General features: G+C 52.9%; 1 protein-coding gene across 5 annotated transcripts in view; it reads right to left on the reverse strand.

Annotated features, from left to right (window-relative positions):
* NPHP4 (nephrocystin 4) overlaps positions 1 to 26,464 on the reverse strand; it is a 140,480-nt gene that overhangs the window by 99,326 nt on the left and 14,690 nt on the right. For all 5 annotated transcript variants that reach the window (XM_059905402.1, XM_059905470.1, XM_059905347.1 and 2 more), the window contains exons 4-7: positions 20,576 to 20,728; positions 11,632 to 11,804; positions 10,506 to 10,570; positions 7,812 to 7,967 (exon numbers count right to left, since the gene is read on the reverse strand). In XM_059905402.1, coding sequence (XP_059761385.1) covers positions 7,812 to 7,967; positions 10,506 to 10,570; positions 11,632 to 11,804; positions 20,576 to 20,728 — 547 coding nt within the window. The remainder of the gene's footprint in view (positions 1 to 7,811; positions 7,968 to 10,505; positions 10,571 to 11,631; positions 11,805 to 20,575; positions 20,729 to 26,464) is intronic.

Here is a 26,464-nt window from a genome sequence, read left to right on the forward strand (position 1 = left end):
AAAATGAGAAAAAAATCATATTCTCAAAGATTATTTAATAATCAAAAAGTAATCATGATATTGTAGGTGAAAAAAACAACATATAAAACTGTGTATTATTAGTCCATTTTATGACAATTTTATTTAAAATATATGCATTTACATGTATACATGTATATCATTTTTTTGGAGTAGTTGCTCTGTTCTTGTTTTTCTTTTTTTTAATTGAAGTATGATTGATATATAATGTTTCAGGTGTACAGCAAAGTGACTCAGATATATAGATAGATAGATAGATATTCTTTTTCAGATTCTTTTCCATTATAGATAATTACAAGATATTGAATATAGTTTCCTGTGCTATACAGTAGGTCCTTGTTGTTTATTTTACATATAGTAGTGTCTATATGTCAATCCCAAATTCCCAATTTATCCCTCCCCCCCTTTGCCCTTTGTTAATCATAGGTTTGTTTTTGAAGTCTGTGAGTCTATTTCTTTTTTGCAAATAGGTTCCTTTGTATATTTTTTCAGATTCCACAGATAAGTGATATCATGATATTTGTCTTTCTCTGACTTCACTTAGTATGATAATCTCTAGGTCCATCCATGTTGCTGCACATGACATTATTTCATTCTTTTCTATGGCTGAGTAATATTCCATTGTATATATGTGCCACATCTTCTTTATCCACTCCCCTGTCAATGAACATTTAGGGTGCTTCCATGTCTTGGCTATTGTAAATAGTGCTGCTATGAACCTTGGGGTGCATGTATCTTTTCGAAATAGAGTTTCCATCTTTTCTGGATATACGACCAGTAGTAGGATTGCAGGATCATACAGTAACTCTATTTTTATTTTTTTAAGGAACCTCCATACTGTCCTCCACAGTGGCTGTATCAATTTACATTCCCACGAACAGTGTAGGAGGGTTCCCTTTTCTCCACACCCTCTCCAGCATTTATTATTTATAGACTTTTTGATGGTGGCCTATGCATGTATATCTGTAGGCAGTAATCACAGATTATTTTATTTCCCTCTTTGTGGCTTTCTGTACCTTCCCTATCACAAATACGCACTAGGTTTGATTGATACTTCTGAGAAAGTTTATGTATTCCTTTCATCATTTTTTAATTGTTTAAAGCAGGTCAGTTGATGAATCAGACCCAATTAAAAGTGCAGGTATCCTAGTGGCAAGATGGGAATAAAGACACAGACTTACTAGAGAATGGACTTGAGGATATGGGGAGGGGGAGGGGTAAGATGTGACAGGGTGAGAGAGTGGCATGGATATATATACACTACCAAATGTAAAATAGATAGCTAGTGGGAAGCAGCCGCATAGCACAGGGAGATCAGCTCGGTGCTTTGTGAACACCTAGAGGGGGTGGATAGGGAGGGTGGGAGGGAGGGAGATGCAAGAGGGAAGAGATATGGGAACACATGTATATGTATAACTGATTCACTTTGTTATAAAGCAGAAACTAACACACCATTGTAAAGCAATTATACTCCAATAAAGCTGTTTAAAAAAAAAAAGTGCAGATATCATCATTCAAGTAGCCAAAAAGTGGAAACAACCCAGTATCCATCAACAGATGGACAGACAAACAAAATGTGGTCCATCCACACAACAGAATATCATTCAACCTTAAAAAAGGAAGGAAATTCTGGCATATGTTACAACATGGATGAACGTTGTAGACATTATGCTGCGTGAGATAAGCCAGTCACAAAAAGACAAGTACTGGATAATTCCATTTATCTGAGGTACTTAAATTAGTCAAATTCTGAGATGGAAAGGAGAATGGAGGCTGCCAGGGGCTGGGGGGCGGGGGATGGGGAGTTAGTGCTTCGTGGGTGCGGAGTCTTGTTCTGCAGGAGGAAAACGTTCTGGAGATGGAGGGTTGCTCAAGGATGTGAATGTACTTAATGCTACTGAATGCACGTTGAAAAACAGTTAAAAGAGTACATTTTATGACTCGTCTATTTTAGCACGATTTTTTTTAAGTGCAGAAATATATAAACTGCAACCTTTCATGAAATGGTCAAGCGAGTGTCCGAAGCACATCCTGAACTGGGAGCCTCCGTCAGAGAGAGAAGGGGGGGGCGGGGGAGGGGAGGAGGGCAGGGCGAAGGGTCCACCTCCTGCAGCAAGGCGCAGGAACCCGGGGCCTCCACTGACAGGAAGCGGTACAGATTGTCTCTGCAGGATTTCAGGGAGCGACGCTGGCAGGACCCAGAGCAGCAGGAGGTGAGTGTGCAGAGACGGAGCAGAGGGAAGTGGGAGGGACACGTGAAGGACGCTTGTCACCCCCTTATTTTTGCAGACTCCATAATATTTGCATTCTGCAAGTTAATTCATGTGTCTGCAATCCTCTTCCAGTGATTTCAGCATTTTTAACACAAGACTGCTGCCTTTTTCCATGACCCTGAGCTGCATGACTCTGCTCGCTGCTTTAAAGCCCAGACAGGCTCGTTTGCTGGTTACCAAACAATCCCCCTCCTCTTGATCGCAATTAAACTCTTGGTCAAAACAGGTGTTCAGACTCAAGTGGTCCAGGGCTCTGTGGGCAGTCATGGGGGAGAGGGGCGGGGGGAGGGGGATCCAGGTAAGGCGGCCACGCCCCTCCCCCAGAGGGAGGTGGCCGCGGCCCCTGAGCTCCCTGTACTCCTGGTGAGACCCCCCCCTACCTCCCCCCACCCCACACTCAGGACCCACACACACACGTCAATGCAGGCCTTGACGCTGTCGGGACCATCTCACCCTGCCCCCCACCTGGGCTTCCATCACTCAGCCCAGGGAGCCGGGACCCCCCGGACACCCCATTCTCTCATCTCTGGGGCAGAGAGCAGCCTGGGAGCGCCCACTGAACACACAGGGAAGGACACACGGGCTGCACCCGGCACCCTCTCCCCAACAGTCCCGTGCTGAGCAGCAAAATCACCCGACCCCAAAGGGACACCCCGACATGTTACCTGCTCACCTTGCCCCCACGTCAAGTCCTGTTTCCAGAGAAGCGTGAGTGGGAAATGAGTGCCCTCCCCCGGGGGCTGCTCCCTCAGAGGGTCTGCGTGGCCCCCAAGCCAGAGGCCACTCCGTGGTCAACAGGCACTGGAACAGAGGGAACAGCCACCAGCCAGACCCCCATCTGCAGGCCGCCGTAGGAGCAGAAGGAAAACCCAGAACCGACGCCTTTCCCAGCGCAAGGCGCCCAGTTCCAAGCCTGGCTTGGCCGGGGACCTGCTCTGCGAGCTTCCAGAAGCCACGACTGAAGAAAGAACGGCCCTGAAGGGCCCTTGCACAGGAGACAGATCCTACCTCCCAGACGTCCTGCGGCAGCCACAGGGTGGCCACGTCGGAGAAGCCTTCTGGCTCAACCCAAGGCAGAACTTGCCTGACCAAAGAACAGCCGCTCACGCTCGCTGGACCCTCCCTGTGTCCCTCTCTGGGCAGGTCCTCATAATGTCCCCATTTTACAGAGGAGACCGGCCACAGCAGAGGCTTGGAGCCATCCCACGGGGCCAGGAGCAGAGCCGGCGCACCACCGCCGGCCTCAGGGCTCTTCCCCAGCATTCCAGAAGCGCCCACAAAGCGCAGCTTTGCCATCTGACGTTGTCATTCAGTCATTCAACCGACCAGCGTCAGCAGCCAGGACAGACGCAAGGGGCCTCAGCAGAGCTGACCTCCCGGAGGTGGCGACTGCTGACCCTCGTGCTCTGTAACTGGGTCAAGCTTTCACCCATCTGTTGCCAGGTCTCTGGATGGGGCTGCAACTCCCAGCAACAGCACTGCTCCCGTGGGAAGACAAACCCTACTGCACGACGATCTATCTTCTTCTGAGACCCCTGAACGCACTGCAGAGAAAAGGGGGACCGCCAGAACCCCTCCCTAGCGACATCCTTCAGGGAAGCGCTTGGAAACACCCGAGATGCCCAAGGAGCTCCCCGCTAGGCCCTAACGACGTCCCCCCACCCGCGGACCCCAGCCTCCCGGGGACATGGCTCTCCTGCCGAGGGTATTTCATTCGCCAGAATGCACCTCACAAGACAGAGAGAACACGGCAACAGAGGCAACAGAGTGCAAGCGAAATTGAGGTACGATTTAGGCAGGAGTGGAAATGAGCTTGCGCCGGTCCACACATACTCTGAAACACCTCCTACTGCCCGTGAGGACCGTGGTTAGACTGTGAGGTTGGCCCTCACGTACCTGCACCCGGGAAAGATGCCCTGATGCTCCACTGGGAATACAGGGCTGCACCCTCAGCCCCAGCACGGGGCCTGCCACGCAGAGGATCTACTCTACAAATACGTGTTGAGTCATCAACAAGTAAGTGAATGAATCAATGACTAAACTAGTATACAAAAGGCATACACCCAGCTATTAGCAGTGGTTTTCTCTGGGAGTGAGATTGGAAGGGAAAACTTTTAGTCTTACCGAATTCACTGAATCAAGATTGATTCTGTCATTTTAAGCTGTCCTCGGCCTAAGAGGGCGCCAAGGACCAGAGTCTAAGCTGCAGGAGCACCAGCCCCCAGCTCACAGCGGCAGCGGGAAGCCCCTGTGCCCCTCACCCCCTCTCTGCAGGGGACCGCGGTCACTATCCGGGAATCTAGAAGCCACGCTCCCAGACCCGGGGAGGGCAGGCCGTCAGCACAGCCTGGGAAGCCCGGGGGCAGAACCCCACCGCTACACGAGGTGCTCAGGCTTGGGGTGCGGGGCCCCACCCGGGACCTCGATGTTGTTTGTTGAGATGCGGCACCGGCAGGTCGGGGCTGGGGAACCACCTCAGGTAGGTAAGTAGAGGGCCGGCCCGGGGACACACCAAGCTAGGGGAGGCCAACACGCGGCAGACGGGCAAGTCAGTTCTGCGGACAGGGCTGCCGAGCTCGGGTTTAACAGATGACGAAGCCGGGGCTGGAGTCAGCGAGCTGGCGGGTCCGACAGGGCGGGCTGGCCCCGGGACTGCCCCGCACGGCACAGAGCTGGCACGCCGATGCTCGACATAGAGGAGGGAGGGTGGGATCCCGGGGAGCAGCGGCAGCGAGCCAGGCCCAGCAGGGGACAAGGGATGACTGGCTGACGGCGGTGAGCCCCCTGCACCGACGGCCCAGCACGGTGCCCGGGGCGCCCCTCACCACCCCTGCCAGCCAGACCTCCCGCAGCTGCTGCGAGGCTGCCCCACTTAACTAAAACCGCGTGTGAACCTGCAGTGACCTCAGTCCACATTTCAGTGGAAAACAACTCACTCCTCCTGTATTGTGGCATTTTACAAAGGAACAAATATCCCAGTCCCAACACGGCATCCAAATAAAACCAAACCCTCTGCAAATTAGACAAGCGATTCCCGATTCCCACCACGGAGGCCAGCACCAGTCCCTGCCTGGGCCCTTTCAGGGCCATAAAACGGTATCCAGCAAAGAAACCCTTTCTCAAAGAGTGAGTCACAAAAGCCCGTAAGATTCGGGGCAGAACTGACAACGGAGTCAATAACCACTGTCAGAAAGGGCTGAGCAACAGGGTCTCTGCTCCCTGACGGTCTCGGGACGGAGGGGAGGCTGCCCTCGGCCCCTCCCCAGAGGAGCTCCTGCACGGGTGACGGCAGCTCCCGCCCGCCCGCCAGACCGATTCCGGCTGTTTGTTTTTAAACAACAACAACGTAAACTGTCCTTCATCTTTGCCATTTTACAGGCACCACCTGCATCTATTAAAAATGCCCAGTGCCAGCCGCTCCATTCCAGGGAGGCAAACCGGAGGCCAGCGGGGCCCAGCTCTTCCGAAAACACGAACTTCAGGGTCAGGAGCTGAACTCATGCTCCCGGGATCCAGAACTCCTCTCTGTAACGCGGCCCTTGACTCCCGCAGTCCGACCTGAGATTCTGGGAACAAACGCGGGGCCTGTCTGGGCATCTGAGCTTCTCCTTCGCCTTCCAGGAAGGACACAGAAGCAGGTCCGAGCTCCGCTTCCGTATTTTCATGTTTTATCTGCAGTTCTACTGACACCCACTGGTGATGGATACACCTCAGGCCCCAAGAACATTCTGTTTAAATGCCCAGAATCCCAGGTCAGAAAGACTCACAGAAGCTGAGCTCCCCGCAGGCGCGCACGTAGGTGCCTAATACCCGCGTAGTCACAGCGGTGCTGACAGCGCCCCCCTGACCAGTGGGAGGGGGCTCAGAGCCGGAGGCAGGTTCCACCCTCTCAATCCCAACAGCACGACCAGGAGGTTCTCCCTCTGCCTGCCTGTAACTCTAGCTTCTCCTCCCTCCCTCTTGGGTGAACACAGGCGCATCACAGAGGGCAACACAGCTGCCTGCGGGGGGCTTCAGGAGCGTTAGAGCTCGGTGACCCACGGCAGATCCAAACCTGGGACCCCCTCCACCCCCCCGCCCAGGACGTGCTCCTGTTCATTGTTAACTGGTCATTTCTCATGTATCATCGTCTCTTCTCTGAGACGCTGGAGAAACAGTGCCCTCGTGACGGTGACGACCACCGTGCGCCCGTCCCAGGAGTTCATGAACTCAGATAACAAGGCCGGCACCCCAGCCTGGACCCCAGCACCTAGGCCCCAGGCAGGGACATCGTCACCGAGACGAACACTCCCCCTCCCGGAGCTGAGCCGTCTCTTTGGGTCCTGAGTGTTTCTGGTCCGAGCCAAACACTCAGCACCTCCCAGCTCTCCTCCCCAGCCACTCACACCCACAGCCACATCCTGCCCCTCCTGGAAGGGAGCTGCAGCCAGCCCACGGAGACCAGAGGTCCCTGCAGCCCCAGGTGGGGAGGCTGGGGCGGTCCCTCCTCCTGGATTCTCCCAGACGGCCAGGCAAAAAGCCCCCAAGGGTACCCAGAAGGAACATGAGACCAAGGAGGGGAGGCCCGTCAGCAGGACCCGAGAGGAGAGCAGCCCTCACAGCGACTCGCAGCTGTGAAGGGCTGACCCACACCCACCAGGAGAATCAACCTCTGAAACACACCCAGACACAGCCCTGAGCCTGTCCCGTGAAATTCAGTTCCAAAGGAATCGAGCCGTTTCACTCACAAGTGGAAAGGTAGAACAGCCCAAGTGTCCATGCACAGCTAAATGGATAAACAAAACGTGGTCCATGCATACAGCGGGGCACCATTCAGCCTTAGAAAGCAAGGAAATTCCGACACACAGAACAACAGAGATGAACCCTGAGGACACTATGCCCAGCAAAATAAGCCAGTCGCAAAAGGACCAATGCTGTAGGATTCCACTCCTAGGAGGTCCCTAGAGGAGTCAACTCATAGAGACAGAGCGCAGAATGGGGGGGGCAGGGCTGGGGAGGGGATGGGGAGTCAGTGTCTAGCGGGACAGAGTCTCAGTCTGGGACGATGAAAAGGCTCTGCAGGTCGACGGGGAGGATGGTTACACAACAGTGTGAATGTACCTAATGGCCCTGAACTGCACACTTGAAAATGGTTAAAACGGTAAATTTTATGTTATGTCTATTTTACCACAATTAAAAAATGATAATAATTAAGCCACTGATACGGTGGCCCAGTAAGGGTGGGATCTAGCAACAGTGGTTTTTCTGGCCACAGTCATACAGACATGGGCTATTTGTCTTATGAAAGCATTTCTCGAGGAGAGAAGGCAGAGATGACCTGAGGGATGTGAGGCGTGTTCAGGAAGGGACTGTGAACGAGACGACACTGCTGCCCTCCCCCTCCTCCCCTTCCTCCTCCCCCTCCCCCCACCACCAGGCTGTTTGCTGGGGGGCCCAGCCAGCACTCACCCCAATTCCTGCAAGGTCTGACCATGAACTAACAGAGACTCACCAAGTGGACAGAAACAGAGGAGCCCTTACCCGATTCTCCATGAGCTGGAAGGAGACCAGGTATCTGCTGCAGACCAGACACCAGAAGGTTCTCGGGAAGAAGGTGGAACACGGGCTCCAGGAGCGGGTGTGGCTTCAGCGTGTACTGCAGGCTGCAGTTCTCAATGAGGGTCATGTGCTTGTTTTCTGAGGGAGAAAACACCGCCTGTGAAGCCCAAACCAAGGCACCTTCGGCCAAACCGACCAATAAACTGAGCATCTTGGAAAAGAACTCAACAAACAGGAAAAGTATTTTTCTAGGGAGACAAGGGAATTGCTCTGTTTGCTCAGCCAAAGAGCAAAAAAGAATCAATCCTTAAATAACTCTCACTGGTAAAATTGCAACGAAGGAGATACTTGTTTTTGATCCGACATAACAAAATCTCTCCGCTCACCTCTTCCCCCAGAGCAGTGAAGTCAGGCATCGCTTGCTCCCATAATCAGAGGGAGCCTAGAAGGCCCTCTGACCAGAGGTCTGCATCCCTTTCAGTCTCAGCCTTGCATCCGTCAAGACCCACAAAGCAGCAGGACTCGGCCCTGGGTGGCCGGTGGCCTCCAAGACAGAGTCCTGTCCTCAAGGAGGGACCATTCTTCTGGGGGGACTAAGACACAAGCATGCCAACATCCATAACACACAGGAGAACAGGATTCGAACCCCAAGGAAGGTTCGGATAACATGCTAGGGGAAGTGGGAAGAGGGAAAGCGTCCTGGAGAAAGGAACCACTGGGAAGAGCTCAGATACAGAGCACTCGGGAAAGTGGAGGGAAGGGCGTCAATAGAAACTGGGTTGGGAGGGACCACAGACAGGCCCTCAACACATTCCCATCAAATGGTCCATCTTGCTTGGGCTTGATTTCCTCCACTGATAGGGGACTCACCACCTCCTGAGGCGTACTTTGTGATTTCATAAGAAAAGAACTAAATATGACCTACTACATTCGTTAGAAAAACAAAACTATATTATCAAAAACCAGATTTTTAATATCTAACCACTCCAAACATGGGATCTGCTTACTTTAAAATGTTAAGTACCCTGAAAGGCACTCTGCTACATGGCTGGCTGGTGAGCACGCTGGTACAACCTCTATGGAGGGCAAACAGGGGAAATAATACGAAACTGTGAATGCACAGGCCCTCAGACCAGCAATCCCACTTCTGGGAGTTTACCCTACAGATTCACGTGCACACTTGCAAAAGGGCAGATGTCCACTGCAGCAAAGCCTTCAACCCTCTGTTCTTACAGAACTGCCCCAAGGGTCCATTTGTGGTGTGTTGGTTCAATCACAAACAGCAATTCAATGAAATACCACACAGCTGTAAAAAGAATGAGCACGCTTTCTAGGTACTGATATGAAACATTCTCCAAGATAAATCATTAAGGGAAAAAAGAAAGGTCTGGGACAAGTAAACGGGGGCAAAAACAGAACAGGGAAATGCACGTTTGCTTGTGTGTCATCAGAGGACCTAGAAGGACCCACAAGATCCCAGAGAGGAAGGTCCCCTGTGGTGCAGGTGAAGGGCCGAGCAGAGGCGGAAGGAGACCTCACCTGAACCTTTTCATACTATTCAGTACTTTGAATTCTGGATCATGTGACTGCATTACCCATCCAAGAAAAACAGCCCCACACTTTTAGAAATGCCCCTGAGAAGATGAGCTGACGGCCTGAGGAGGTCCCTCCCCAGGCCCCCCTCACACGGCCGCAGCTCTCACACCCTCCACCAGCACCCAGATCCGGGCCTGGAACAAACCTGGGGGCTGTGTCTGCTGTTCGAAAGGTGCTGAGTCTAAGGATACTTCAGGAGAGAAAACGCTGGCAGGTTAATGATTAAATTCAATTGGGAAATAATCTAAAAGCCAGTCTTTATCAACAAAACCAAATTTCTGACCGATTGTTCCTCTACTGTGAGATTTTCACCAAATTCAGAGGGAGTGGATGGGTCCGGGTAGGCTTGGGTTTTTCATACAGGCTGGGTGCCCATCGTGGAATCTGGGCAACATCGCAAAGAGACAGAAAGTCATCCCCCCACCCCAAACAGACCCACCTCCACCGCTTGGCCCCCGTCCACACTCCCCGAGGGCCAGCACAGAGCCCACACGGGCCCCTGAAACAGCCTGTTAGCCCATCCCCCCGCTTCACCGCGCGGCCGGCAGCCAGGGGGCCACAGGTCCCTCCCACGGGTACCCTGACTGCTCGGGAGGAGAAGCCACAGAGTCAGGGCGGGAAGCCCACTCTGCCCTAAGGCCGGCCGCCCGGCGCGGGGCCCATGTATGGCAGGTGCTCCTGCAGGATGTCACTCTCGCTAGGCACCGCTGGACACCTTGCTGTGTTGGAGATGACCTATGGACTTCGCGGTCAAAGGCTTCCTGGGACAGCCAGTGGGCAGCGATGGACGGCAACTACTTCACGTGGGGGCAAAGCTGCCACCCCAGGGGCAAGGGGGCCAACAGCCCTCCCACCAGGTGGCCCCCATGGGGTCGTCTTCACACAGCTACACCATCCTTACAGGCTATTGTGTCTCAGATCTGCAAATTATGTCAGAACTCCAAGCCCAGTGTTACATGTTCCCCAAATCTATTAACAACTCCGCTAAGCTGATGAGCTTCTAACACTCAGGGAAGTCATATGACGAACAGGTGCTGCTGAGGACGGCAGGAGCAGGCCTGGCCAGGCCTCGTCTCTTACGTTCTATGGGGTCCTGGAGAAGCGGGTGCAGGAGGGCTCGGGGGCTGCCGTGATACAGTCTCAACCTGCAAAACAAGACCCGTGAGATGCAGGTCAGCATCTTGTGTTTACTCATGGGATGTCAGCTGTGCTTCTTGAAAGGAAGGCCTTGGGGACCCCAGCACCACACCTCCAGGAGCTTTCTCGACCCTCCGTGGGAAACAGACGGCTGTGGACAGCATCAGATCCGCAAGCCCTCGGCACTCGCGGCCAAGCTTGTCCAGCACACACACAGCATGGCCCGAGTGCAGCCTGAGAACCTCAGCTCTAGAAAACAATGCCTGGGGAGTTGGTCATGCTTGGAAATGTCCCGGGAAAACAACGTTTGAGGGGTTTCCACGATTGTGTGTCTGGAGTGGTGGTTCTCAACCCGGGACGATTTTGCCCCCGTCGGGATGTCTGGTAAAGTCTGGAGATATTTTTGGCTGTCACAGCCGGGCGGGGAGGGGGCTGTCTGGCATCTAGTGGGCAGAGGCCAGGGGCGCTACGAGACCTCGTACACTGCACGGGGCAGCCCAAGGTGTCCGCGGAGCCAGGGCTGGCAAGCCCCGATCTACAGTGACAACGCAAACCCCGCCGCGGCTGAAATGACCGCACACCATCTCACCCATCCGGGCACGTCCAGCTCCTAATGTAGCAGAGCCTGGCACATAGCGGACCCCCAGCCAGTGTTTGCTGAGTGAACACCTACTGCGCCCTGGGCGCCTGTCTGGGAAGAACCTACTGTTTACACTCTGGACCCTGAGGAGATGGGTGCTGCATTGAAGATGAATTCAAAGAGTTTAAACACCTGGCCTAAGACCCCCCAGGAGTAAGTGACGGAGCAGGACTCAGCCCTTACCCACCTGACATCAGATCCCACCCCCGAGGCCAAAGCCCGTCCTGCTCCCGCCTGCAGAACGATGGCTTGGCTTATTCAGAAACAGCAAACCCAGTTACATCCCGAAGCAAAAATACCCCCCCAGGAGACTGTGATGAACACATATGCTGACAAATCCAAAGCTTTCTAGTCGGACAAATAATGAGCCGTTAAATCACCACAGAAAGACGCTGGAAACCCCAGCGACGGGGCAAATGAGGCAGATACCGTTTGTCCTGGGGGGCAGAGGAAGGAGATTCCGGGTTGTTGCTGAAGATCCGAAGGATTCCAAACCCACAGGACAAAGCCTGAAGGGTCCCGTCCCGTCTCCTGCCTTCACTGACCACTTCCACCACGGCCACGACGTTAGGGTGGTTCAAGGACGTGTGGAAATAGAAGGGCTGCAAGAGAGAAGCCAGGGACGGACTGAACGTTCACGACCTGCAGAGAAGAAACACGGAGGCACGCGGGTGCGCCCCCTCCTCACCCCTCTACCGTCGTCACGTCAACGCCACAAACACGCCGCGTGGGGAGCAGCGTCCCTTCCAGGCGCCAGAGAAGAGAAGGGGCCCAGTGAGCGAGCCCCTCACAGCTCCTCCTTCCAGGGTGCCCAGCATCTGGGACATCAAACTACTTGCTTCTCCTCTGGGACCTTTCCATCCACAAAAAAATGCCAACAGACCCAGAGCCTCTGGAGAAGAAAGGGGCTGGGCAGCCACACGCCCCACGCCCATCACCAGGGAGGACCACGAGCCCAAAGACGTAAGTAGCCCACCGCACCCACGCACCCGCTGAGCCATTTCATGCAACACCGCTGTCAAACGTCAATCACAACTTGCCAGTATTGACTCTAATCCCTGTTTCATGTGGAAATACCATGAGGCTGCACCTGAATGAATTTTGTTTAAACTAAGCAGGATCCTAAGTTCGGAGTCCAACTAACATCTTTTTATGATGAATATTGCTGTGGGGTTTTTTTTTTTTTTTTTTTTGCTGCGTTGGGTCTTCGTTGCTGCGCGTGGGCTTTCCTCTAGTTGCGGAGAGCGGGGGCTACTCTTCATTGCGGTGCGCGGGCTTCTCACTGCGGTGGCTTCTCTTGTCACGGAGCACAGGCTCTAGGCGCGAGGGCTTCAGTAGTTGTGGCATGCGGGCTCAGTAGTTGTGGCTCGCAGGCTCTAGAGCGCAGGCTCAGTAGTTGTGGCGCACGGGCTTAGTTGCTCCACGGCATGTGGGATCTTCCCGGACCAGGGGTCGAACCCGTGTCCCCTGCACTGGCAGGCAGATTCTTAACCACTGGGCTACCAGAGAAGTCCCACGGTGGGATTCTTTATTATAGGAGTTGTGGACCCAAGCCAAGTAGATGATACTCAAAGTGCTCCTAAAAGGTTTCCCACTTGCAGCCTCTCCATCCTCTAAGGTACAGATGGCAGCCCTCACTCTCACCAGAGGGAGGGGGGACACGGGCGGGTCAAATCCAGCTCCCATCACTGAGATGCACCCTCCCAAGTGGGAATGGAAGCACCTTCCCTCTGCTGCTGTTTTCCGATCTCCTGAAATCCAAAGCAGTTGCTCTCAGCTAACAAACGTCGTAGACACAGGAGACAGAAATGGAGGCACTAACTGGGTTTGCAAATCTATGGGCAACAAGCATCCCAGGAGTCCAGGTCCGCGCTGACCTGAGGCTCTGGACCCGAGTGGTCCCCGGAACCCAGCGTTCTTGTTGGGGCAAAGCCCAGGTATAGAGTCACCAGCAGAACACAAAGGCCACCCTCCCCCCAAGGCAGGGCCGGGCCTGGCCGGGCTGTGGCAACGTGACTTAAACTTGGAACAATCCCCCATTAACGAGTCATTACCATGGTGTCACCGAGACAACGTTTACTATAATCACAGACTGTCAGCCCAGGATAACAGAGAGACACATTAAAACATCAGCCACGAGATATAAATCGTTATTCTATTATCTTTTATTGCAAAATGATGAAATAGTGACCACTTACAGCTGACAGGTGGTTGGACCCAGAGAGAATTATGTTTCCGTTTCCAAGACTCAAGAACTGTTTTAAAAAGGCCTGCTGTAAAGTCAAGTTTGTCATTATCTCACCTCTCACATGTACACCTGTGCGTATCAGTTTTATGAACACTACCCACTTTTCCTCTTGGCAGTGAAACAAACATTGTCAGCTCTGATGCAAAGCAGCAATGAGCCTCCAGCTTAGAGGTCACCTTGAGATCCTTTGCCTGGAGGCGGTGGACCAGCTGCTTTTGGGACGTCCCACGTGTGGATTCATGGCTGTTGCCTCTCCCTTTCCTTTACCACTGAAAACGATTATTCTGAGACCAAACCGACCACGGAGCCCCCTGGTCTGTCTCCAGAGACTCCACTTTCACCAGGAGGGTCGGCCTTGGAAGCTCCGTGAATCACAAGGCGACACGAGGTCTGAGGGTCTCATCCCATCATTACTGCTGGTTAAGGACGGATGCTTTTCCAAACATCATTTATTGCCCCTCTAGTGTGGGCACAGCGCGTGCTAAAGAATTTCTAAGGAAACTGGAAAACGCGATCCAGCCCTCAAGAAGTTCAAAGTTCAAAGGTAAAGGCTAGATTAGGCAGGTAGAAAATGCACACCCTGCCCAGGGCCAACCAGCTCGGAGGGTCGGTGGAAGCAAAAGTCTCCTGGGATGAACCACACAACTCTGCAGCTTCAACCCGTGTGTGTGTGTGTGTGTGTGTGTGTGTGTGTGTGTGTGTGTGTTTGGGGGGGGTCCCCAGGAGGGCCAAGTCACCTGGAACCCAGGCACTCCCCCACCCCCAGCCCCGTGGGGTTGGCCAGACATCCCAACCGCGGTCAAGCAGCACTGCAAACAAGCCCTCCAGTGTCAGGACGCCTCAAGAAGGCCGTGCAGGATGCTCGCAGATGCGTCGGCTGCCACTGCATGATTAAAAGCTGGAGTCAAGCCCATCCAATTACCTGCGAGAGAAGCCGCGGGAGATGGCAGAGTGGGGTTCTGGCTCTCCCCCACCTCACAGCTCACTCACCCACCCTTGACAAGCTGCCTCCCTGACAGGAGAAACAGATTAATAAATGACAGAAATGCTCCTGTCTCAAAGCCTTCATCTTCAGACACACGGACACCACTCTGCCTCGGGGCCCAGATTCCATTTTCACCCACACGATTGGGCCTCAGATGATGTGCCTCCATGGAGAGGTTGCAGCCTCGAGTTCCCGGCCACACCTCCGCTTGATCTGCCCTAATTAGACACGTGCTCTTCGGTCCCAGGCTGAGGTCAAGGCCACAGGAGAGAGGATCAGAAATTAAACTAGTGCCTTCCAAACCTTTTTTTTTTAATAAACCTTTAATAGGATGTCTTCAGGAAGGTAAATATATCACAAATCCTTCCTGCAGCCAATATCTGCCAGCTCAACCTTCCACCTGAGGCTCAGAGCAGTTTCCTGCACACAAGCCGACACAAGACTGAGTGCTCCAAGCACAGTAAACTCGCCAAGCAAAGTTGCCAAGCATCTCGGGAGATGCAAAATCTCTAATTCCAAAGTCAGAGGCTTCCGCGCATCCGGGGTGGGGCCCACCACTACCCACAGGAAGGGACACAGCCCTGGAGGCAGCCCCCCACCAAGAGAATTATCTGGCTCAAAGTGTCCGCGGAGCCAGGGTTGACAAGCCCCGATCTACGGTGACAACGCAAACCCCACCACGGCTGAAATGACCGCACACCATCTCACCCATCCGGGCACGTCCAGCTCCTAATGTAGCAGAGCCTGGCACATAGCAGACCCCCAGCCAGTGTTTGCTGAGTGAACACCTACTGCTCCCTGGGCGCCTGTCTGCAAAAAACCTACTGTTTACACTCTGGACCCTGAGGAGATGGGCGCTGCATTGAAGATGAATTCAAAGAGTTTAAACAACTGGCCTAAGACCCCCCAGGAGTAAGTGACGGAGCAGGACTCAGCCCTTACCCACCTGACATCAGATCCCACCCCCGAGGCCAAAGCCCGTCCTGCTCCCGCCTGCAGAACGATGGCTTGGCTTATTCAGAGACAGCAAACCCAGTTACAACCCGAAGCAAAAATACCCCCAGGAGACTGTGATGAACACACAACAGCATAAGCTGACAAATTCAAAGCTTTCTATTGTCCCCACGTGGTAGACAGTTAAATCACCATACAGTCAACTAAATCCCAGTGCTGGAAACATCATGGAGAGATATCCTTTGCCCTTCTATTCATTCACTCATTTCTGTCCACTTCCTACCACCGTCCATTCCTGCCTTGGTGTCCCCAGGACTGGTTTCTGTTGAGCTGGAGAGGAGAGAAGCTCTCCTCGGGTGACACGGCTGAGGCAGGCTCCCTCCGTAGAGACGGTGCCCGGGAGTGATACTGGATTCCTGCTTTGCAGATTGTTTACATCAGGAGCAGCTCTTGGAACACATGAGAGGTGTAAGAAGCGGGTAAGGCACGTTCAAGAACCCGGAGATTAATCAAGGCACAGCAAAGCCTCCCAGAGTTTCGTTTGGACACGCTGACATTCCTTGACAGCCTCCACTTTTTTTTTTTAATTTTATTGAAGTATAGTTGATTCACAATGTTGTGTTCATTTCTGCTGTACAGCAAAGTGATTCAGTTATACATATATACACGTTCTTTTTTATATACTTTTCTATTATGGTTTATCACAGGGTATTGAATATAGTTCCCTGTGCTACACATTAGGACCTTGCTGTTTATCCATTCTATATACAATAGTTTGCACCTACCAAGCACAAACTCCCAACCCTTCCCTCCCCTACCTCTCCCCCTTGGCAACCACAAGTCTGTTGTCTGTGCCTGTGAGTCTGTTTCTGTGTCGTAGATAAGTTCACTTGTGTCATATTTTAGATTCCACATATAAGTGATATCCTATGGTACGTGTCTTTCTCTGTCTGACTTCCTTCGCTTAGTATGATCATCTCCAGGTCCATCCACGTTGCTGCAAATGGCGCGATTTCATTCTTTTTCATGGACAGCCTCCACTTTTAAAGGGGAGTCACCTCACTCTCATTACTCTGACGAACAAGAACGTTCAGGAGCTGGTTGCTCTCGGTTGGCGATGGGAAGAGGAAGCAGCCCCATTACCTGTGTCTGTCGGAAGCCAGGGATCGACCTGTGACTTCGGCAACACCTCGGGCTGAGACGGGCTCAGGAGGAACCATCTCCTGGTCTGGGTTCCGGCTGCCTGAGAAGAACCACTAGGATTCCCGCCAGTCACTCGCATACAATCAATAAAGGAGGAGAAATGAGCCCGTCACTGAAAGGCTGAGCATGGTTAGTTGAGGAAAGAATCTAAGGGAGAATTATGTCCATCTCAGAAAGAAAGTATAGGAACTGCACGGTACTTTGGCCTCCCAGATTATTTTTTAAAGATATCTTTTGAGAGGCTGAATGAATGATCAACCGTCTCAGCGCAAGTGAAGGGCGATTCCCCTCCACCGAGGGCGGTCTCGAAGGAGAGCACATAATTCTGAGTCAGGGCTGAGAGGCCCGGAGCTGGTCCCCGGGGCTCCGCCAGGCAGAGCCAAAAGGCTGGGACGAGAGGGGATCTGAGCGCGGCATGAGGAATTCATCACTCACAGAAAGAAACACCCAGCTCGGGCTCAAGGAAGGACTTCTTTTTTCCCAAGTCTTTCCTCAGGGCATTGTTTGCAAAGTAATGAAATAACATCTTCTTTCAGGGCTGCATATTACAGTGACAACTCAGTCAAAACCCAGAGCCCACGCGGTTGATTCAGGAATCCACGTGTAGGCCGGACAGCCACGCCGATTCCAAAGATGGTCCCCTGCTACTGGCAGCTGGCGACCTCCCGTCATATCACCCCCAAACCACGGCTGATCGGTAGAACCAGAAAAACCCAGGCAATTAGCAAAATCAGAAGAAGACCATCACCAAATTTCAGAATCACCTCTGAACAGGGCGGCTTGTGTTCCTCTCTGTTCCCACAGGTACGGACGCAGAGCTTTGCTCAGGTGACGAGGCCACAAAACCAGTCCCTCCTGCTTACCTCGGCCACCTTGGGAACGCTCCACGTTTCATGTAAACACGTACGTACACGTACGCACGCAGGTACGCACACACGGCGAAGGGGGAGTCTCTTTAGCTAACTAAACTCTCAAGGTCAAGGACGAGAGGAAAGCGCGGGGCAAGGAGGATGCTGCCGAGGGGCTCATCGGGATGGGCGTTCCTGGGGCACCACTGGCCTCTGCTGCTCGCCTTGGGCATAGCAGCTGCAGCGCCGCTCTTCCCTGAGCAATTCCGTGGCTCTGGCACCAGCTCCCAGCCGAAAATGCTCTGCTCACCCACACCAGCCTTGCTGCGAGCTCCACTTCAGTAACTAAGGCTGAAGGGTGCAGACTCTTCCAGAAACTGTGAGGGCTGTGGTCCTCCCTAACACACGGCCCCGTCCCCGTGCCCCACTCAGCAGAACACAAATGATGCGGCGGCACTCGGCTCCCACAGCTCAGATCAGACCTCAGCTGTGAGCTGAAAAGGCCGGAGACCCACAGCTCCCAGGACACGGGGACACACGAGGAGCCCTCTCGGGCACGGACGCTAAACCCTGCACGAGTCCAGGAGGGGGAGCGGCAGCTCTGAAGGCTTCCTTGCAACGCGACCTCCACTCTGCAGGGCTCACAGTCACCGAGCTGGTTGGGGGACAGGGCAGGCCCCCCGCGCGTGGCCTGTCAAGGTTGTGACAGCCACTGCCAAGGGGAAAGCAAGGGGAAAGCCACAGAGGGAGGGCTCTTCTCGGGACCCCAGTGGCGGCAAAGTGCTGCCGTGCTGATTTCAGAGCATAACCATCCCCTCGACCCGGCAGCGCTTCCAAACGGAGCCTGCAGGGCCCCTCCGATGCCCGGGGTCAAAACAAGGCCTGAGAACAATCCCTGCGGTCAAGGCGGGTGTCGCTCACGGCCTCTGACCTGCCAGATTGCTCTTCAAGGCGGAGAGATGATCTACCGACCTCCAGAGGCGGATGGCGGGACGAAACCACACCAAGGTGCTGGGAGCCAGCCTCTCCCATGGAGACTCCCCCGGAGAGGACCCTGTGTCACCGTAGTAACTGTCACCACACCGGGCTTCCCGGGGCCTGACTGTCCGCCCGAGAAAGAGAATCCAAACAGCCCGGCCCTGGAAGGCTCCCAGCAACATTGGGGCCACCGCGCTCCTGCCAGGCCTTGACCGCCCCAAGTCAGAGGCGTGAAGGCAACTCACCGCCTGAGCTGGGACAGCACCCTAAGCAGCTGCCCACCGTCACTCCCCGGTTTACAACACGTGGCCTTTCTCTCCGGCCGGACTCTAAGGGGCACCTCACAGGCCGTCTGGCAGCCTGGACACCAGCCGCGGTCCTGGGCCGCAGGACACACGTACCCACGGCCTTATCTAATTTTCCTGACCTCCGGGGCGGGGGGGGGGGGGGGGGGGGCGTCACCCTCTCCGTCACGTTCAGTAAGGGGACCAGTCAGGATCAATACAGGCCGAGACATGGCATCCCGACTCTGGGTGACCGCCAAGTGCAGAGTCACGACCCGGCGGCCTCACGACTGGGCCAGGACCGCCCCCTGCAGAAAAGGGCGGCTCGCTTGGTCTGGTTATGCATGGTGACCTCCCCCAGGATGGCCATGGTCACCGCCACCACCTCCATTATTCACTGTACTGTCACTTACTGGGCTTCCCTGACTCTCTACACACGGGAAGGATAAAGCCAACACAGCACCGACCCTCCCGATACCCGTGAACGTCCCCCGCAGGACCCGCTGCCTGCAGGTTCAGCTTGAAGCAGCAGCTGGGAAGAAGACCTCTGGGACGCCTCCCGCTCTTGAGGAAGAGCCCAGTGTCCCTAGGAAGGCCCTGCCCAGCCAGCCCGCCAAGCCCACCCTCGGCCGCCTCCCCACGCCTCCCTCCCCCACCCCTGGGCACGTGCGGGGCCTGCCCTGCTTGCGGCACCTGCCGCCCTGCTCACCCCGGGGCTGGTTCCCTCCTCATCCTGGGGCCCAGCTCGCAGAGGTCCCCCTTCACCACTGCCTGCAGCACACCTCCCTTCTTCTTCGGGGCAGCAGCTGTCGGTCTCCTCCGGGAACCTACCACACCTGCACCTGCTCCATCGCCTGCCTGGGTGTGTCGTCCCCGCAGCCTGCAAGTTGTCCAGGGTGAGAGCCACGCCAGGGCCGTCCACCCAGCATCGTCGCCCCGGCGCCCGGCACAATGGCCAGCAGACAGCAGGCGATGGAGGGATGCTTGCGAATTTGGTGCAGCTGAACGAAGATGGAAAACGCTATCTGCGGGGCGGCCAGACACAGCTACGTGGGCAAAATCATGTCACCAACTGATGCCAACGCAGCCACCCCGTCTGCAGGCAGAGGCAGGGGCTCCGGGCTCTGCTACCTTCCACCTGGGTAAGTCACTTTACTCCTAGGTCTCAAGTTGCTCATTTAAAAAAAAAAAAAAGAGGGCTTCCCTGGTGGCACAGTGGTTAAGAATCTGCCTGCCAATGCAGGGGACACAGGTTCGAGCCCTGGTCTAGGAAGATCCCACATGCCGCGGAGCGACTAAGCCCGTGAGCCACAACTACTGAGCCTGCGCGTCTGGAGCCTGTGCTCCGCAACAAGAGAGGCCGCGATAGTGAGAGGCCCGCGCACCGCGAGGAAGAGTGGCCCCCGCTTGCCGCAACTAGAGAGAGCACTCGCGCAGAAACGAAGACCCAACACAGCCAAAAATAAATATAAATAAATTAATTAATTTAAATATATATATATATATATATATATATATATAAAAAGAAGAAGAAGAAACTAAAAAGAAAGAAAAAGAAGGGGAGAGGAAAAGTAGGGGAGTCAGATGAGATCGATAATTTCCTAACTTTAACTTTGTTCCAAAAGCTGCAAGGTTCCGTGAAGGCAACGAAACCCCCTCGTGTGTCCCTCCCACTCCCAGCTGAACCGCTCAGGGCGTGTGGCTTCCACCCAAGATTCTGTCTGGAAACAGGGGCCGGCCGCCAGGACGAGCTTTGCGAGGGCTGGGCCTGCTGCTCAGGGGCGTTCCTGGGGTCTGGGACGCGCTGGCGGCGCCCCCAGGCCCGCTGTACCCTGCACGCCCACCCCGCACACCCGCCTGCCGCCGCGCCCACCTCACTGAAGACGATCCTGGGGGGCTGCCCGCAGAGCGGCTCCACGGGCCTCGCCGAGCTCTTCCACGTCCTCCCGAAGAAGTGTCGGTAGGTCACGTCAAAGAGGGACACTCGCAGGTGGCAGCCCACCTCTGACAGCACCTCCAGCACACCCTAGGAGACAGAGGGATGGCCCTGAAGGGTCCTCAAGGTCACGAGCCTCCCAACGAGTGCTGACGGACCATCCACGGAGAACTGGGCCACTCGGCATCCATCCCCCAGTTTAGGTCTCAGTTCCTTTCGGGGAACTACCTCTCTCCCATGGCCCGTGGTCCTGGTGAGGTTATGAGTCAAAGTACACGGCCCTCCCCTGGCCAACCAGAGGCTGGAGTCCCTGGGCCCAGACACAGGCTGGAGACTCACCCAGAAGCAACGAGACACAAGAGGCCAGAGCTGCAGAGACAGACACACATGATGCCATGTGGAGCCAAGAAAGAACAAGTCCAGGTGACACCACATGAGATTCTGGATCAAGCCACACCTGAAGCTTATGCTAACTATGGGTTTGTCTTTATGTGAGTTAACAAATTACCTCAAGCTTAAGCTATTTTGCATGGTTTTTTGTGTTTTGTTTTACCATTTACATCCTGATAGAACCACAAACTAAAAACTCAACTTGCCAGAATTATTTGGGGGTGGCGCTGGGGTATGAGCAAAAGAAAAGCGGATCTTTGAGAACTGAGAAGTCATGGCCACAAATACAGACAAGGCACCAGACACTATAAAGACCAGCCCTTTCCCCAGAGCGGCACCACCTACAGTGAGGTTCTGCCTGGGCCTTTAGTGCTTTTGTGACTGGTGCAGCTGGCATTGGTGCAGCTCTTACTGTCTGCCCCGGGACCAGGAGTTCTGTTTTCCTCTCATGTGATCATTTGGTAAACATTATTTAAGCATCTATTCTGTGTATCACTGTTCTAGGCACCAGAGACACAAAAAGGAACAAAACAGACAAAATCTCCATCCTTGGGGCTCACATGAAGAACAATGAAAGTGGGTAAGGGGAGATGAGTGGGTTGGCTCTTTGAATAGGACGGTCAGGGAAGGGGCTCTGAAAGATGACGTGTGAACTGAGAACTAAGGGGGTGGGAACCAGGAGTGGACCTGCGGAGAGTGAGCCAGGAAGGAGGCGGCTCTGGGCCAAGAGAGCTGGGTGCTCAGGGACCAGCAAGAAAGCACCCTGACCATATGTAACGACGTTAACTACTTTTTCTCACTTCCTGTGTTCTTAGTGCTCTGACCGCTGGGGCCTCCCTCATGGGGAGAGACTGCCCCGCCCAGGGCCAGCTAATTCCTAGTGACAGTAAATGACCTGCCTTCCAGCCCATAGCCCCACCCGCCCCCTTCCTGGCTCACACTCCAGGAGACAATATCCTCCCACCCTAATCATCCCGGGCCAGAACCAGGCAACCAGGTGCGGCCCCTCCACCCCGGGAGCCACTGAAATTACTCAGACTGGCCAGTCCTAAGCGTGTGCATCTGCTGACCCGGCCTCGCCCATCCCTTCCCACGAAAACCGCTATACAGGCTCTTGCCCAGGCTCTCCCCTCATCCCACTGTCTCCTAACCGACCCAGCTGCTTCCCCGTGTGGCCCTGCATAGCGTGGTGCGGCCCCTCCCCCGGGGAACCACGAGGATGAAACCATCTTTCAGTGGCAATCGTTTCCTGCTCTGCTGGTCCCACCAGAACAAAACAAAATAAAAACAAAAGCCCAGGTGTGTTTTAAAACAGAACGCCCGTAGGACTGCGCCCGTAGGACTGCGTAAGGGGCGCGGAGAAGGGGCAGGGGCCGCCCACGCAGGTCTCACAGAGCGTGATTTGAAGCCGGGTTTCTACTCCAAATTGGAGGAGAAGCCAGGGAAAGAGCCTGAGCAGAAGTGACACCACCTGATTCGAGATTCTATGAAAATCAGTCCAGTGTGAGGTGATGGGTGTGTGAAGTTGCTGGCGGAATCCTTCCACAACCCACATGGACGCCCAATCATCATGCTGTACGTTTCAAGTACCCTACAATTTTATTTGTCAATTATATGTCAATAACGCTGGAAAAGGAAACCACTCCAGCTCCACATGGGGATGGGAATGTGGGGAGGGGACGTGAGGAGGCTGCTGCCGTCACCCAGGCAGGCGGGGGTGGGGGGCGCCGGGGGGGCCACAGGTGGGACAAGGAGTGGGCACGTTCGGGACGTCTGTGAAAGAACTGCCCAGCGACCCTGGCAACGGCCAGACTCGGGATGCGAGGGGCAGAGAGGCAGGAAGGAGAGGCTGGCGACCGCCTGTCTGCCCAGGCCTCCCGGGTCTGGCAGGGGAGTCCCAGCCCCTAGTGAAAGATGACAGCTCGTCCCCCGTCCAGAGCAGCTGGGAGAGAGGTGGTGTCGTGTGTGAAGGTGGGGAGGATGCAACAGGTCTGGGGGGATCCCAAGCCCAGGCCCTCTCCCATCTCCCCCCTCTCTCAGCACCGCCCCACACCCCCCTCCCTCCCCGCCGCCCCTCTGCTGTGATCGCTCCCTCGCTTCCATCAGGCCCTGACCAGAGAGGCCTTCCCTGACCCCCGCCATCCAGGCCCCTGTCCTCCAACCCCACTTTCTGTTTCCTGTGTCCATCAGCTGTCCGTTTACATGCTGGTGGTCGGTCACCCCAACCTAAATGTCAGCTCCAGGAGGACAAGAGCCTGGAATATCCTCCTCCAGCTCCATCCCTGGGGCTGGGGACTAGACCATGCCTGGGGAGGTGCTCAGTGTGCACACCTGCCCAGGGGGCCAGGCCTCCCCTCACAGCTGGTACCACCCAGGGCACCACCATCGGCCCCCTCCACCTCCTCACCACTCTCTCAGGGAGGGGAGATCACCAGCCGGGACTGGGGACTCCCAGATCTCCCCTGCAGACTTGGTCTCCTTCCCGGAACTCCACACCCTAACCACCTCCTCCACCTCTCTGCGACTCTGTACCCAATTCTACTCAGGTCTAAGTTTCTAGGTCCATCTCCCCGCGCTGGACCGAGAGCTCCATGAAGACAGAGTGTGGGGTGGTCACCCTTGTGTCCCCCGCACAGTTCCAAACACACAGTAAATACCAAATTGAATTGAAATAGCCATCCCAAAGGAAAGTAATCAACGTTCATGGTAAAATTAAACTAAACCAAAAAGGTAAATGAATAGTAAGAAAAACATACCAAAATGACTAATAAAGTGCCTTGAGTTCAAAATAAGCATGTAATATTTTCAGCCAACACCTTTCACAGGGAAGTCTGCTATCATCTAAAGCTATCAATTCTCAAATTAACTAAAATTGCACAAATTTGTAAGATGATCCAAATTGAACTTTTAACATGTTCCCTACTTGATCTTCTAAATGTTAGTGGCTGATTTTTGTATGTAAAACCAACTTTGTACTCCTGCAATAAACCCCATCATGTTTATATATTGCTGGATCTGATGCCCTAATATATTAAGGATTTTTGTGCTAAGGTTCATGAGAGATATGCATCTGTACTTTTCTTGCCACATCCTTGCCTGGTTTAGGTATCAGCGCTATGATGGCCTCAAAAAAGCACCTGGGAAGCATTCCCTCCTCCTCTATTTTCTGAAAGAGTTGTTCTAGAATTGGTATTATTTCTTCCTTTAATAGTTTATTAAATTCAAGAGTGAAGTCATCTAAGTCTGGAAGCTTTTTAATTATGAATTCAATTTCCTTAATAAATATAGGGCTATTTAGATTTTCTATTTCTTCTGGTGTCACTTTTGGTAAGTTGTGCTTTTCGAGAAATTTGTCCATTTCATCTAAGTTATATTTATTGACACAATTTATTCATAATATCCCTTGATTATCTTTTTAATGTCCGTAGAATATGTAGTGATGCTCCTTCTTTCTTTCCTATTATTGGTAATCTGTTTTTTCTCTCTTCTCGTGACCAGTCTTGCCAGGGGTTTATCAGTATTATTAATCTTTTCAAAGAACCAACTTCTAGCTTTGCTGATTTTCTCTATTATTTGCCCTTTATTGGTTTCTGCCCAGAAATTCACTACTTCCTTCTTTTATTTTCTTTGGTTTTAATTTGTTCCTTTTATCTAGATTCTTAAGGAGGAAGCAGGGGTTGTTGATTTTTATAGAGGCAGACCTCGGAGACATTGAGGGTTCAGTTCCAGACGACTGCAATAAAGCGAATATCATAATAAAGTGAGTCACACGAATTTTTTGGTTTCCCAGTGCATATTAAATTATGTTTACACTATATTGTAGTCTATTAAGTGTACAATAGCATTATGTCTAAAAAACAATGTACATACCTTAATTTTGAAACAATTTATTGCTAAAAAATACCAACTATCATCTGAGCCTTCAGTGAGTCATAGTAGTAATATCAAAGATCACTGATGACAGATTACCATAACACATATAATAATAATGAAAAAGTCTGAAATATTGCAAGGATTACCAAAATGGGACACAGAGACATGAAGCGAGCAAATGCTGGAAAAATGGCACTGATAGACTTGCTCCATGCAGGGTTGTCACAAACCTTCAATTTGTAAAAAATACAATATCCGCAAAGCACAGTGAAGTAAAGCACAATAAAATGAGGTATGCCTGTACCTTTCTTCTTTCCTAGTCATATAAAGCTATAAGTTTCCCTCAAAGGACTGCATTAACTGCATCCCACAAATTTTGATATATTCTTACATTATTCAGTTCAAATTATTTTCTAATTTGTCTCTGAATTCTTTTTTTTTATAAATTTATTTATTTTATTATTTTTATTTTTTGGCTGCATTGGGTCTTCGTTGCTGCGCAGGCTTTCTCTAGGTGTGGCAGCAGGGGCTACTCTTAGTTGCAGTGCATGGGCATCTCATTGCGGTGGCTTCTCTTGTTGCAGAGCAAGGGCTCTAGGCACGCAGGCTTCAGTAGTTGTGACGCATGGGCTTAGCTGCTCTGCGGCATGTGGGATCTTCCCGGACCAGGGCTCGAACCCTTGTCCCCTGCATTGGCAGGCAGATTCCTAACCACTGTGCCACCAGGGAAGCCCTCTCTCTGAATTCTTCTTTGACCCAAGGGTTAGTTAGCAGTGTGCTGTTTAATTTTCTACCATTTGGGGATTTTCTAGGTATCTCATTGTTATTGATTTCTAATTTAATAACATATTAGTCAGTGAACATATTCTTTGTAATTTCAATCCTTTTAAATTTCTTGAGACTTATTTTTATGACCAAGCATATTATCTATCTCCGTAAATGTTCCGCATGCACTTGAGAAGAATGTGTATTTTATTTGTTAGGTGTGTAGTGTTTTAGAGGTGGCAATTCGGTCAAGGTGGTTGGTGGTAGTGTTCAGATCTTCCAAATCCTTATGATTTTTTTTGGGGGGGGGGCGGTCTATTTGTTCTATCAATTATTGAGAGAGAGTGAAAAGTCTCCAATTATGAAGGTGAACCTAAATGTAGTTCCCTTTAGTTCTACAAATTTTGCTTCACGGATTTGGAAGCCGTGTTATTGGGTGCCGGGCACAAAAGAGTTATCATAGCAGGCCAGTTATGCTTTGAAAGGCTGGCTTACAAGCCTGGCCCTTGGCTAGAGTCTGGGAACGTGGGGTTCCCCACCACCCTAATGAATAAGAATGGCTCCCGGTACCTAAACTGCTTGTACAGAGTGATTTATGCTGAACACCTGCTTTCCTTCTGGGACTCTGGAATCTTGGTACGTGCTAGGCAGAGGGTGTCTACACGACCAGTTCCCAAGAAGCCCTGAGGTTTTTTAGAGCCTGTGGCCACTGAGTCTCTAACGAGCTTCCTTGGTTGGCAGCATTTCACAGGTGTTGTCACAGCCTGTTGCTGAGGGAATGAAGTGTGTCCTGTGGGA

Source organism: Balaenoptera ricei, chromosome 1 (genome assembly GCF_028023285.1).
Source record: "Balaenoptera ricei isolate mBalRic1 chromosome 1, mBalRic1.hap2, whole genome shotgun sequence".
Lineage (NCBI taxonomy): Eukaryota > Metazoa > Chordata > Mammalia > Artiodactyla > Balaenopteridae > Balaenoptera > Balaenoptera ricei.